Source organism: Siphateles boraxobius, unplaced genomic scaffold (genome assembly GCF_051911475.1).
Source record: "Siphateles boraxobius isolate OS27281-9 unplaced genomic scaffold, OSU_SipBor_1 9, whole genome shotgun sequence".
NCBI lineage: Eukaryota > Metazoa > Chordata > Actinopteri > Cypriniformes > Leuciscidae > Siphateles > Siphateles boraxobius.
Genome location: NW_027509219.1, coordinates 7362291 through 7378118, shown reverse-complemented (window position 1 = coordinate 7378118; position 15828 = coordinate 7362291). Strand labels below are relative to the sequence as shown.

Sequence of the window (15828 nt, the reverse complement as noted above, 5' to 3'; positions counted from 1 at the left end):
ATAAACAGTTATGGAACATTCACTAATAGGGACGAAACATCAACAATATGCTCAACAATCATTGACTATGGCCTGCCCATACTTTGACTACAAACTTGGTCCTCAAATCATTACGTATTTTGCAATACATGTAACTTTATAACGTTGCACTCTTTCTATAAGTTATAAATAGCTATAAGATAACGTTAAAGGATTAGTTCACTTTAAAAAAAACTTTTGCTGATAATTTACTCACCCCCATGTCATCCAAGATGTCCATGTCTTTCTTTCTTCAGTCGAAAAGAAATGAAGGTTTTTGATGAAAACATTCCAGGCTTTTTCTCCATATAATGGACTTCAATAGGAAACAAACGTTTCAAGGACCAAATGACAGTTTCAGTGCAGCTTCAAAGGGCTTTAAACGATACCAGGCGATGAATAAGGGTCTTATCTAGCGAAACGATCGGTCATTTCAAAAATAAATACAAAACTTTTCAAAAAGTTTTATAAGCACAAATGCTCGCCTTGCTCTGTTCTGTGATGCACGTTCGTAATCCTGTTCGAACTCGTTCATCAAAATGAACAAATCTTTTTTCGAGTCATTTCGTTCGTTGAATGAACGAAATGATTCGAAAAAAGATTCGTTCATTTGGATGAACGAGTTTTAACAGGAGAGTCACGAACGACGGTACGCGCTCGCGCTGTGCAAGAGAGGGGTGATCCGAGCGTACACGAGCGTGATTGACACTGCTAAGACATTCCTCCTGGCTCTGATTGGTTGTTTCTGACCGGGAGCGGTGTATTTCTGCAAATGGCAATAGGACCACAGGGAGGAGCCAGAGGAGCTTGATTTGTTCCACAGATTATCTGTCTCATATTCTACTGTCAGGACATAATGACAGTTTTAACAAATATTTGTTTACAAAAGTGACCTACTGGAGCTTTAAAAGGTATCTTTTTTAATGTAATATTTCTCCAAATGAAATTGAAAAGATTTTTTCGACTTCTTTAATGATGTTATTCGGGACTTCTAGTGAAATAGTAGGACAGAGCAGACGAGATAAAAATTCAGCTTTTGATTAAATAATTATACCGTTCATTGACAAGTCTCTCATTAACCATAAGTTGAATCAATTTTTGAACGACAGATTAAATATAAGCTGACCTTTCTTTTCATCTTTACATATCAAGCAGTTCACTATTTTGACTAACTCACATTTGTTTACATTTAATTTTAACCCTGAAACCAGTGAAAAGTTATTCAAACAATCAATCACTCTTTTAGTTTCTAATGAATCTCTAACAAATATTGTTGTATCATAATTGACTTATTGACAGCATTTTATTTCTCTTTATAAAATCCTGATTCTGTGAAAATTATATTTGTAAATAGCCATTGTCTGAGTTACAAGTAAAAACTAAAAAGGAGATTGGGCATCCCTGCCCTATGCCTCTTTCCAAAAGAAATCTGGAGGTAGTGCCATGTGTAAGTTTTACTGAGCTATTACATCCATTATATACAGTATAAATGGCCCTTTTAAAGAAATTACCAAAGCCAAAAAAATTCCAAAGTCTCAAACATAAATTTGTGACTAACGGTGTCAAATGGTTTATAAAAATCTACAAAAAATAGAATACTTTCACTATCAATAATATACTCACTACTATCAATTAAATCTAGGCCCAATCGAAAATTATACCGTATGTCTGCCCTTCATGAATATTGATTGGCAATCATCTCTAATTTGTTCTAAGCATTTTTTAATCTTTCTGCAAAATAAAAATTGGCACACACATTTAAAATCGTTAAGTCATGAAATAGGTCTCCAATTGTCGGTTAGGGTGGCATGTTGTCATTATTATGTGACCTAACAGCGTCAGTTACTTATCTTTCCTGCCATTCATAAAGCCTCTACCCGTGGCCTCATGAATGTCCATCGTCTGCACATGTCAGAATCTAGCTGGAAGAAGTTTGTCGTCCGTGACCTGGGTACTTTTTATTTTATTTTTTATTGAACAATATGTCATGTACAAACAACATTGCAACAAAAATAAATTATTACAAAATAAATAAAGTAAAAGAAAAAAGGGAGCTAGGGTTTACTTTTCAAGTCATATTCTTCTATTGTAGCAATAAGTCTTTTGCATTTTTACATTTCATCATTTTTAGACCAATTGTATAGCAAAGAAACTCATTGTGAAATACACAAAACTTAGGTTTTACTTTCTTGCCTACTCTTTTAAGAGTTGGCCTACTGTGAATTCAGACATGCTTCTATTGTCACATGGCCTACTGTTTTTCGCCTTTATAGTATAGAAGTATGCTATTTTGGGTGCTGCCAAAGATGTGTTTCAATTTGATTATTAGTTTGTAGCTTCTTCAAAACATGTATGGTGAACACCATGAATCGAACATGTTAAATTAATTAGCAACTTTCTTTTCAGAAACAAACAGCCATGTGATTTATTGAAAATGAATCCACCCAAACCCCTTACCTACATTAAAGCAAAATAAAGAACATCAAAAGAGACTTGGCAAGGAGTAAACAAAAAAGAAAAGAGAAGAATATTATGGAGGTAGTTTTGTTTCTTTATGATTCAATTAAAAAAAATATTTTCAATTAAAAAAACCTTCACTTAAATAAAAGAAAAACTTTTCAATCAAAGAAAAAAAGTATTTGAATCCAAAAATATATTTGAGACTCAAAAAAATACATTTGAACACTGCTTTTCTTTGATTGAAAATGTTTTCTTTGATAGAAGTCCGTTTTGTTTTGTTTAAAGCAACCTTTTTAATTGAAGTAACATTGTTTTTTGATTGGACCATATAATAGGTAGGACATTTGTGTCTTTATCATTCAGTCAAAAAAGGAGTTGCTTCAAACAAACAAACAACAGAATCAATAAAAAAGTCACTTCAATGAAAAGATAAACATTTTCAAATATAGAAAATCGTTTTTGAATGCAAATAAAATATTTGAGACTCCAAAAATTGCATTTGAACACTTTTTTTTTATTATTGAAAATGTTCTCTTTGATTGAAGTAATCTTTTTTGTGCTTGGGCCATACATGGGTAGGACATTTGTGTCTTAATCATTCAATTCCAAAAAAGTTGTTTCAATCAAAAAAAATATTTTCAATCAAAGAAATCGTTTGAATCACCTTTTTTTTGAAGTGCAAAAAGTTTTGAAGTTCAATTTTTTTTTGATTGAATCATTTTGACACAACACAGTGGGCGGGTGCTTCTCTATTGGTCAGACATGTTTGATTGACAAGTGTCTACACCAACGACATCTTTCTGACAAAGAAGTCATGTTCGCCACTCGCCAGCAAGCTTTTTGCCTGCAAGTGGAGGGAGTGGAACTTCACGTTGAGGCATTTTTGTGATGGTGTTAGGTTAGATATCTAAATATATTCAGACAGGATAGCAAAGTGTGCGAATGGCTAGTTGGTAACGTTCGCCGATGCCCCCCCCCCCCCCCACCACAGCAGCTTGCTATGTGCTAGTGCTGTGTTATGTTCTACTAAGTAACGTCATTAGTGCTCAACTCATTTGGAACACTCATTTGATCATCAGTTCACTACCCCCTGTACTTGGCCGCTGCAAGGCTCACAGAGATAGATCTGTAGCTTCAGGAAAATGAACTTCACGGCTGCTCCCAGCACCTGCTGGCAAAAAGCTTGCTGGCGAGTGGCGAACATGACTTCTTTGTCAGAAAGATGTCGTTGGTGTAGACACTTGTCAATCAAACATATCTGACCAATAGAGAAGCACCCGCCCACTGCGGAACATTTGTGTCAAAATGATTCAATCAAAAAAATTTGAACTTCAAAACTTTTTGCACTTCAAAAAAAAAGTGATTCAAACGAAAAAATCTGAACTTCAAAACTTTTTTCACTTAAAAAAATGATTCAATCAAAACAATTTGAACTTCTAATTTTTTTTCACTTCAAATAAAAAAACAACGAAAAAACACATTCTCTTCAATACTTTTTTTATTCACGGGGTAATTTTTTTTTTGCATTTTAACAGTTTTTTCTTTGATTGAAAATATATTTTATTTTTTTGGATTGAAACAACTATTTTGGAATTGAATGATTAAGACACAAATGTCCTACCCATGTATGGCCCAAACACAAAAAAGATTACTTCAATCAAAGAGAACATTTTCAATAATAAAAAAAGGTGTTCAAATGCAATTTTTGGAGTCTCAAAAATTTTATTTGCATTCAAAAACGATTTTCTATATTTGAAAATGTTTATCTTTTCATTGAAGTGACTTTTTATTGATTCTGTTGTTTGTTTGTTTGAAGCAACTTCTTTTTTGATTGAATGATAAAGACACAAATGTCCTACCTATTATATGGTCCAATCAAAAAACAATGTTACTTCAATTAAAAGGGTTGCTGTAAACAAAACAAAACGGACTTCTATCAAAGAAAACATTTTCAATCAAAGAAAAGCAGTGTTCAAATGTATTTTTTTGAGTCTCAAATATATTTTTGGATTCCAATACTTTTTTCTTTGATTGAAAAGTTTTTCTTTTATTGAAGTGAAGGTTTTTTTAATTGAAAATATATTTTTTGATTGAATAATAAAGTAACAAAACTACCTCCATACAATATACACTATACACCACACTCATCCCTGTAAATGTTATCGGTCAGCTGAGGCATTTTACAGTTAGTCATTTGAAGACATGCCACTCAAATTGAATCAGCTTGCCATTAAGTAAGGCACATAACACATCATTGTATGCTTTTGAGTGCAAGAACCAAGACAGAAGTTCCTTTTTTTATACATAATTTTAACAAGAGCTAAGTTAGATGCCACCGAAAGACTAACAACAGCAAAGAAAAGGAATCCAAAAGTTTAATGATCTCTCAAATAAACGCCATCTGAATTTTCAAATACACACATACACCAAATATGCCTCAACCTGAATAGATACAGCATTTTTCAAAAAAGTATATGCTCCCATATGAGGAAAAAAAATGTAGTAGTTTATTTTGAATAATTACAGTCATCTACTGCCAGGTGAAAACCCTCAGCATATCAATGAATCAGACCAGAAAAGATCTCAGTGGGAAAAGTCTGTTATTAAATGTGTAATTTTCCAAATACATGATGGGCAGCCATATATATATATATATATATATATATATATATATATAATGACGCTAATGTCAGTTAATCCAGGGTTTTTTGTTTGTTACTAAACCATTATGGCATTGTCAACAAGCTGTAAAAATGTTTGTTGTTGGAAGTACTGAATAACATTAACACATTAAGATCAAAGTTTGAAGAAAACAACAGTACCGAACATTTAATATATCAGACGAGATAAGAGAAAGTTGACCATGAATATGAAACTTGTGTGATGGCAGACATGCTAATTTCATGACAAATCAAAACAACCAGTTTCTGAAGTCAAATAATAAACAAAAATTAGAAACATTAATGCATTACCTAAATAACAATGGCCAAATATTTAAGGGTCACGTCACATATTATGTCATCAGATTGTATTGTCTAATTTACTTTAAAAACCTGCTTCATATCCATTTTTGTTTGTAACTCTTGTTTTTCTGCCATACTGCAAGAGCCATGGTAACTTAGAAAATTTGTTTTGTAGTGTTAACGCTCTGAAGATACATGGGTTGGCCAACACAAGCCAACAATGACAAGCAATGAAAGTCTGTCAGATTGGGTAAATTCACATGGCCCATGCCTTGAGTTCTTCCATGTCATCCTCATCCTCTTCTTCTCTCTTTTTGTGGGCTGGAGAAACAAAAAGACAAATGGTTATTGAGGGTTTCCACAGGGGAACCTCTCTGAATGTTAGTATTAAAGACTATTAAAGTGGTATTCCACTTTTCTTTTTATCTTACCAATTTTAAGTTCTTTTTAACTTACCAAAGTCCAACTTCATATGTAAAGTTTTTTATTTACTTTTGATTTAAAAGTAGTTTTTAGTTTGTGAGATACAAAACAAATTATTACCAATCTACAATAGTCAGTCAATAGATTTTTCGGTAACACTTTACAATAAGGTATTAGTAATTAGTTAACATGAACTAAGAATAAACAATACTTCTTTAGCATTCGTTTTACAAAGGCTGTATTTGTTAACATTAGTTAATGCACTGTGAACTACTGTAACATGAAAAATGAACATTGTATTTTTATTAACTAACATTGACAAAGATGAATAAATACAGTAACAAATGTATTGCTCATTGTCAGGTCATGTTAGTTAATACATTATCTAATTAACCTTATTGTAAAGTGTTACCGATTTTTTAATAGACTTAAATCATGTGAATTTTGGTACTATGTTGATATGTAATGAACAGCATGAAACGAACCGACAGCTGTTTTTTTGGGTAATGGATTTGAAGGCACACTGGGCAGGGGGACATCCTCTGTGCCACTAATTTCCAGCAGGTTCTTGTCCAGTTCCTCCTGTTCCAACTCCTCCAATTCAGCCAAGAGCTCATCCTAGAAAAAGCAAGAATCTTATTGTTCATTCAACATCTGTAAAAATTGCATTTGAAGAGAATGTTGGAGCAAAAAGAAATAGATACATCTATGTAAAATGTATTAACAACCATTTCATCTTAATCCGAGGGTTAGGTAGAAATGTTCTAACATGCACTGTGCAACAACAAAGTCCAGTAGTGAAAATACTTCTATTGCTATTTGTTTTATGTTGAACTGAAAAATTAACAATAGTTAATTTCTAATTTCCTAAGTATCTGCTTCATTTTCCTTTTGCTTTTTTTGTTAGCAGCACAGAACTCTACAAGTGTGTGTTAATCCTGATGATGTTCTCCAGCATGATTTAAGATGACCCAAAGAGCATCATGTGCTTCAATGTAAGCAAAAACAGAACGAGTCACATGACCAATGTCCCAAATGTTCTTAAAATAATGCAGTCATTATGTTTTTTATTCCTAAAACTTTCTGTTGGGGTTGGAGGCCACATAAAAAAAACTCACCTCATCAAAGTCTTCTCCAAAACCTACAGGTCTTGAAATGGCATCAGAAATCTCCTGTGCCAACTCCTGCTGGTCTGTGATGTCTTGCATGAGGTCATCCACTTTGTCTAGATCCCTGAAAACATTCAATAATATCATTATGTGCTCCATTCTGTGCTAAGGAATCAACAGGACATTTAAGTCATGTATCTTACATATTTTCATGGGCTGTCTTCATGGCCTTGGCAGCAAAACCCATGTTTTTAAGCACTTCTGTGTTTGTATTGGCATTCTCTAATGCTTCTCGCTGGAACTCAATAGTGGAGAGAGTTCCATCTATCTGAGCTAGTTGCTTTTCATATCGCTTCTTTCTTTTCAGGGCCTGTAAAGCAGCTTGAGAAGAAAGAGACAGACATGCACACCATCACTTAATGATAAAAAATATAAATATAATACGGACATTTTTCCTATTCATCTGAATGGCAAATATATATATATATATATATATATATATATATATATATTTACATGCCATGAAAAAAAAAATCACCTAGATTCCCACATATGTAATTAACTTTTTCTCAGGTTATCAATAAAGTTAACATTCAACCATACCCCAGCATGTGGGATGTTTACAATACACTCGATGTAGTTACCCATGTTCCCTGTTAATGGCTGTTCTTTCACAACATATCACATGACACTAATCAGACGTTACTAAGTGATATGAAATCCAATCCTTTATTAAGTCAAAAATCTTTTATTCACGTTCATGACAGCAGGGATTTTAAAGTTCCCATCCAAGTTCTTCCATATATATGTATACGTTCTCCTTCCCGACATAGGTTTTATTTTCGATAAATCGATTTATGACATAGTTTCGATTATCACTCAGTTTAGGTCAAGTGACGCATGGGTGTAGCTACCCAACCATACTGAAATCGACGACAGGTAGGGCGAAAGAAGATGGTAACGTTAGCATTCTTTTTAAAGTTATTTTACACACATATGTCAAAACGGGACGATTCGTTTTTAATACATACCTCGTTTGTTTTTCGTGCCGTTTTTCTTTGCTGTTAATAGCTCCGCATCAATTTTTTGCTCTAAGTACTCTTGTTTCTTGGTTAACATCTCTTCTGTCTCACGGAGTTTCTGGATTGCTTCTTGTGGATTTGGGCCTTTGCCGCCTTTCCCCCCACCGCCAAACAATTTGCCGAAAACGGACATATTGTTTTATATTATTCGAAACTAAGAAATCCTTCTGAGTCAGTTTGTTTCTAGACTCTACTGCTAACGTCAATCGCTGTTCCGTGTTCAGTTGTTGATTGTCTTACTTCCGCCTTCAGGCCTGCTGTCGTCATGAAACTCGTCATGGTCAGGCCACCTATCAACACTGCAGCTGCTGGAAAGTGATTGTAAACTTGAACAGATATTTTGGAAACAATGTTTTTTTTATGCGATAACTAATTTAAATATAATACTGACTGTAAAGTATGCTATTTGTTATTATGAGCATGAAGTCAAAAGTATCGACAGTTTTGTAAACGTTACAATTCCGAATGGCAAATTCTTTACCCTCATCCTTCCCTTGCACTTTGTAACACATCTTTCCCTCGCGGCTCAAAATAACCCGAAGCCCCAAAATTATACTTAAAAAAATTCTGGTGTTGTATTTACCTTTAAATTACTAGATTTGATAAATACGTATTCAATAAATAGTAATTTAAAGCAGAACCAAGTAACTTACTGCTGTCGTAAATAATTTAGCCTACCGCAGCCTACTGTCGCAGGCGCACCAACATGCACATTCTCTCTGTTTATCCAGCACCGGCTTTGGAATCAACAATGGTCACAGACAAGGTAGAGTATGATGCATGATTTTATGAAAGTATGATGTATTGCGCCATCACAAACGAACAATTGTAGCAATTGTAACGTTTGCAGTAAAATAAAAGTCAAATTAGTAGTTTTATTATGTCTCATTAGAACTACAGAAACGCGACCCGATCTGGCACATACCTGTCAAGTTTTGGATTTGAAAATAAGGGAACTTTTCCGTCGCCCACCGCGAGCAGTCCCACCACCCCAACCAAGCTCCAGTAACGTTATCCCTTACATTTTAAGACAAGTGTTATAGCTTAAATGAAAACACAAAAGGGTATATATGAAGAGAATTTATTTTAAAGGCTTATTTGCATATGTTCTGTTCATTTAACATTGCTTGTCTCTACATTTACATTTTATTTTCATTCCACACATTCTTTTCATTTCATATTGCTTTTCTTTTTCAGTTTTTTCTTTACATGTCACATAACTTTTCTTTACTCTTTTAGTGAGTTATTGTTCAAATTTGTTGCAGACTTTGCATTCTTTAACCTGTTAAGGCTGCAACCCCACTTTTGAAAAATCCTCAGAAATGGCATACCTAAACTGAAACAGATAGCCATAAACTATGTGTATATATTTATAGTTCATAAACACTTTGCACTAAAATCACAAGTATGATCTCATTTGAAAGCTGACACCTGGCAGTTTATTGTAAATGTAGAATTAATTATTGTCATAATGAAAAAATAGTTATTAATAGCTACAAAGTTTTGTAAAGTTATTAGAAATGTATTTTGTATGAGACATCTTCAAAGTTTCTGAGAATACAATAGTGGTCAAATACTGAAACTTGAGTGTTATATCTTTTTAAAGATGTATAGTTTGTCAAGGTAATAACATTAAATCTGATAGTGACTTTGAACTATTTAAACAAACAAAAAAAACGCTTCAGTGCGCAACGGTTAAAAGGTTTTAAGATGCTAAAGTCGAAGTTGCAAAACGCGTGACGGTCCCCCACCCTGCTCCTCTTCAGAAAAGTAAATTCGCTCTCCCATTGATCGCGGTAATTACATGAGGGTTTTGGTTTTGTGGCAGGAGTGCCTTCCGTCTCTGTCGTAGCGTCCATCAGGGGCGTCATGCAAGCCAAAATTCTGGGGGGGCACAATCTGAGACGTTGCAATTGTTTTCTGACGGGTGATATGGATCATGTTAGGAGGGGTCTCCTTGAAAATGTTTTAATTCTGGCTGCTAAACATACCATTTCAATGCAGTTTGGGAGGGACAGAAATACCTTAACGCAGCTAGCAGCAACCCCCCTCTATCTGAGGACTAAGTTAAATTATTTTGTAAGTTTATGTAAAAGACAGGTTGATGAAAGAACTGTAAGCTCAAATTCAAAAGCTTTTGAAGTCTACTTCATTAAAGCATGTTTACACACACACTTACTGTACACTTAGGCCTACTACACATGATTTTAAAAACAGTACCATTGCAGTATATTATGATTTTAAATTGGTATGTGACCTAAGGTACATTAAAGGTACAAAAAGGTGCTGAGGTCTGACTTTGTGGTGCTCTAGAATTAAGTTATTTTAATATTTATATGTGATGAAGGACTTTGAAACAAGTTTGACAGATTTCAGTGGTGAATAAGGTTAACACTACCCCGTTTATTTGAAAATGGTTAATATTTGACAGAAATGTAAAAAAGTAAACAACTCAAATGTAATATAACATTACTTTAGTAAAATCATTGAAATACTGTAGTTACACTGCTCATTATTATATTTTAAATAAGGAACTTGTAAAGACTAATTTATGAGCTAACAGAAAAACTAGTAACTTGTACATTTAACCTACTATGGCTTATTGGCTTTGTATGGCAGGCAGTAACGTTAGCCGACTAGTTTACGGTTAGACTAGGCTAGCTATCGATAACGTTACACTGACACAACTTAAGTTAATGCTCTGAATTCGCAGCTAATATAAAATCCATAACTTTTTGATCAAGTTAAAATTTCCAGGTTAACCACAAATAATCCCACTACCTTTTAATTTCATCCGATAACTAATTCAATGCCGATTTGTTGCTTTGCCCACTTACCACTTCAAGACCATCTGTAAAACACATAGGAATAAAGTTGTGACAAAAAAAATGACCAGGGAGGAAAAATCTGAGGGGGCACGTGCCCCCTCACTTTGAATGGGCATGACGCCACTGGCGTCCATCATCCGTCTCCGATTATTTTTCTTTTTTCCCCCCGCGTTGTCACTCATCATCTGACCTCACACACTAACCTCGCGACAACTGCCACCTACAGTACCCACAGTACCTGTAGTAGGTCTATGGTAGTAGGCTACTGCAGGTGGCAGTTATCGCGTGGCTAGTGCAGAGCTCAGATTGGAAATGTTTTTTGTTCTTTTTAATCCGCCCGGGCCATTATTATTTTTTAATAGCGCAGGTTAAAATACGGGAGATTTACGGGAAAATACTAATACGGGAGGACGGCGGGAAAGAAGGGTTAAATACGGGACTTTCCCGGCCAAAACCAATAGTATCCAGCTGCAGACCCGCAGCACCACCAGTTTCAGAACCCCAGCGCCAGAACCGGAAGTAAGGGGCGGAGCTTACGTTCTAACACCAGCGCCAGGACCGGAAGTGAGGGGCGGAGCTTACGTTCTAAACCGAGTAACGCCACCTAACGTTTTGGAGCGTAATTTGCTTAGACACGAAACGTCATTATTACACACGAAATGTCATACTTTATACTTATTATAATGATACATTAAGGTATAGTACAATAAGCATTTAAAACATTGATTTTGTGTAATATAATTCTATATAGTTATCCGTTTTATTGTATTATGAGAGTTACTTCCTGATCGTGAAAATAATGCTTGAAACCTATGGTCATTTTATATAAATATACTTTATTTCACAAGAACATGTGCAGCATGCATTTTTCTTTATGTAAAATAATGTCAAAAATCTAAAAAGAGAGAGAAAATCCGGCATTGTTTTAAAAGAAACCATAAAAATGTACCGTACTTCAAATAATAGCCGAGTCCCAAATAGACGATTGTCTCTTTACACGCCTGGTGTGGCTGCAGGTCTGGGTAAATATAAGTCCGGTCTCAAATAGAGGTCGGGTCTGTTTTTTAGTTTCAGGTTGTATTAAATCTTCTAAATACCGTCAGATCGTCCGCTTTTTGGCGGAATAGAATGACTGCTGCGCATGACAGGGCGCTTAACTAGCAGAGAGAGAGAGAGCCCCGGCCGCGCGCGCGCACTCTCACGTCTTCAAACAACACGAGCACTGTCTTGCTCTTTATTTGTCACATACCAGTTATAGTTCATACAACGAGCAGTGACTCACTGTGTAATAAAAACATACCCTAATTATTATTTAAAAGGTGCAACAATTTTTAATATTTTTAAATACTTGCAAAAATAACCATGCTTGTGTCATTGTAAATAATTCCGCCCCTCCCTCACTTCCGGTTCTGGCGCTGGGGTTCTGGCACTGGGGTTCTGAAACTGGTGGTGCTGCGGGTCTGCAGCTGGATATATCTCGCCAAAACGGGATACTTGACAGGTATGATCTGGCAGTCATAGCGTGGATATATCAGATAAAGGACCGCAAAGCTGTGGCATAAGTGCATTTCACCATGTCATGACTTGATGAACCAATGAAACGATTTTGGAAACATTATTTTAAGGTAAAAAAATCTTACTTCAAAATAATTCACAATTTCATGCATAACTACGGAGCCCCCCTATACGGAGCCCCCCTAGTCCCACTTTGTCAAAAAAAAAAAAATTATAACTATCTCGTGGCCTCAAGATACTATATCTTGGCCTCAAGTCAAGATAGTAACTTGTGGCCTCAATATAACTCGTGGCTTCAAGATAGTAACTCGTGGACCAGTGTTAATTTCGTTAACGAAAACTATAACGAAAAATGTTCGTTGACGACCTTTTTTTCCCTGACTAAGACAAGAGATGAGAGACGACACCCATGTCATTAAACGATAACTGTGACTATATCAACAATGCAATATCGTTGACGAAAAAAGACGAGACTGATGGGTTAAAAAAAACTTGACCAAAACCACTTGTTTTTGTCGAATAAAGGAGACGACAACACATTACAGTCAGACTGTTTGCGAGCGTTCATGCTTACGGTTGCCAGATTTCAATTATTTAAACCCTCAGTCAGAGCTTTTCTGGTAAAGTAACACGTTTTCTACCCGTTCTTTTCAATAGTATCTGGCAACCATGCGCGCGCTCTCTTTACACTAGAAGCGCGGATGATTTGGAAAAAACAGACAAGTAAACGGGAGTTCAGCGATCTTCATTTGAGATTTTCTACTTAAATTAAAGTGACATTCAGTCGGTCTTTTTTCTGTCATGAGCCGCTTGTGCTGTTTGTGTGACTAAATCTGCGATCAAAATGCAGGCTGATATATCCAGCAGTGTTTTTAATGTTGATCATATACGAGCAAAAATGCAATGTTTCCTGAATATCCACACGATTTCAAATGTGACATTGATTTTATACAACAGTTCAACAAACAAAAGGGTAACATTAAGTGATGTACTAAATTTAAAACAGTATTGTCATTAGGCTTATTGCTCTATTTTGCAACGAAAGTCACAGCAGAACTGCAGCACACAGCGGTGATTCATGAACGAATCTGTGGCTTGGAACGAATCGTGAAATTCAATGACCCGTTCATAAATACAGCCCCTTGCTTCGTTACTGATGAATGAATGACTCGATGACTCACTCATAAAGACAATGACTTACCGCCTCCTACTGGTGATTTTAATTTAATATTTAAAAGTATCACTTCGTTTTTACCATCATTGCATATTTATTGAACATTGTTTTATTTAAAGCATTATTTATTTCATAAAGGTATTTTTAAAGGTAAGAAATGAACTGGAAAAATCGATTAAAGGGGGCAAATATTGTCCCTTAAAGGGATACTCCACCAGTTTTTCTTATTAAACTATGTTATTCCCTTAACTAAGACGAGTTGATACATACCTCTCTCGTCTCAGTGCGTGCACTATATCGCTCTGTATTGCCGCAAAACTATGTTAGCACTTAGCTTAGCCCATGCATTAAATATGGGCCAAGCAGAGAAGCGACCAAACACTTCCACGTTTTCCCTATGTAAACACAGTTACTCGAGTAGTGTAACTTGACCTGGGCTGGTGACACAAAATAAACCGTTGCGCTTTTCTAAGCGTTTAAAATTGATGACTATTGTATGGCGGAATACCATAACAAGTGCTTTTGAGCACTTCGACTTGGCGCAATAATATCTTCACTCGTGAAAAGTCCTCTTACCGGCTCCCGCTTCCTCTCCCTCTGACATTTCCGTCAATACAACCAACGTGACTTTTACTACCTGTGCTATTAGCAAACTGCAGATCATTTGCAATGGCGGACTTTGTAGATGATTATGACTTCTTTGTAGAAGACCCAGAGCCATATCTGTTTGAACCCGAGTACACGGAGGAGGAATTAGCTCTTATGGACCGTGAGAGGCAAGAAAGATATGATCCAGAACAGACCGGAGCTGGCGAAAGACCACGGGCAAACAGCAATTGGTGGTGCAAGTGTGACTGTTGCGAACAGATGGCAACCGAAATAGAGAGCCTGTGCTGTTTAGAATGGGACAAGGTATTGCCATCGAAGGTGGGGGTCAGTGTAGATCCAGAAGACCCGGGAAGCGGAAGCGGGAGCCGGTAAGAGGACTTTTCACGAGTGAAGATATTATTGCACCAAGTCGAAGTGCTCAAAAGCACTTGTTATGGTATTCCGCCATACAATATAGCCATCAATTTTAAACGCTTAGAAAAGCGCAAAGGTTTATTTTGTGTCACCAGCCCAGGTCAAGTTACACTACTCGAGTAACTGTGTTTACATAGGGAAAACGTGGAAGTGTTTGGTCGCTTCTCTGCTTGGCCCATATTTAATGCATGGGCTAAGTGCTAACATAGTTTTGCGGCAATACAGAGCGATATAGTGCACGCACTGAGACGAGAGAGGTATGTATCAACTCGTCTTAGTTAAGGGAATAACATAGTTTAATAAGAAAACTGGTGGAGTATCCCTTTAATGGAAAAGGTGTGACTGCAGTCTAAGTGGAAGAGTACCAGGGGGTACTCTAAAAAACTGTAACTAAGGAAAAGGGATATGTAGAATTGCACTAGTGCTACTGCTAAAGAGTGCAGCCTGTTAATCAATACAGCCTGTTACCTTGATTCAAATTTCTCATAAGCTTAACTGAACTGGCCTAGAGAGAAAAATTGTAATGACATTTTTTTGTCTACAGATTACAGTAGGCCTACATATAAAATAGCTACCAAAATTAATGTCGGTATCTGCAGTTTGGCTAAAAGTAATGACAAAGTTGACAAAAAATGCAGTGACTTTTCGTCAACTAAAACTAGACTAAAACTATGAAAGACAAAACGACTAAAATGTGACTAAGACCAATAAGCATTTTCGTCTGAAGATGAAGACTAAGACTAAATCAAAAATGGCTGCCAAAATTAACACTGTCGTGGACTCAAGATAGTATCTCGTGGCCTCAAGATTAGTCTATATAAAAGGAGAATGCACAATGGAGCAGCTTTTCTCCCCAAAGCAGAAAGTGCACACTAAAGCCGCCACCCGCTTAAGGCACTTTTTGTCAGGCTAATAGCTATGGATAGAGAGCATTTGATAAAGTTGTATTTTAATTTAGGGATCCTTTACCAGGATATACTGAACACACTTGCTTTGCAAGGGATTATTGTCAGTAAAAGGCAGTTAAAGGAACACTCCACCGTTTTTTTAAATTGGGGTTATTCACTGTCTCCCCTAATAAAAAAAATAACATTATATTATTTTGATAAATATGAAACTAAATGCGGTTATTTAATGGCTATAGTTGACCTACAGACTCTCTATTGCTGCACATTCATTTAATTCTGAATTTTGCACACATAAGTTTAAAGGCATTTGTTTGTGCATAAAACA

General features: G+C 35.8%; 1 protein-coding gene across 1 annotated transcript; it reads right to left on the bottom strand.

Moving 5' to 3' along the window:
• Nucleotides 1-4963: 4963 nt before the first annotated feature.
• On the bottom strand, nt 4964-8323 carry chmp4bb (charged multivesicular body protein 4Bb). Its single transcript, XM_077224605.1, has 5 exons — nt 8005-8323; nt 7177-7354; nt 6983-7097; nt 6350-6482; nt 4964-5762 (listed from the first exon to the last, which is right to left on the bottom strand). The coding sequence occupies exons 1-5, from the start codon at nt 8186-8188 to the stop codon at nt 5698-5700; spliced, it is 675 nt and encodes a 224-aa protein (XP_077080720.1). The 5' UTR covers nt 8189-8323; the 3' UTR covers nt 4964-5697.
• Nucleotides 8324-15828: the final 7505 nt, after the last annotated feature.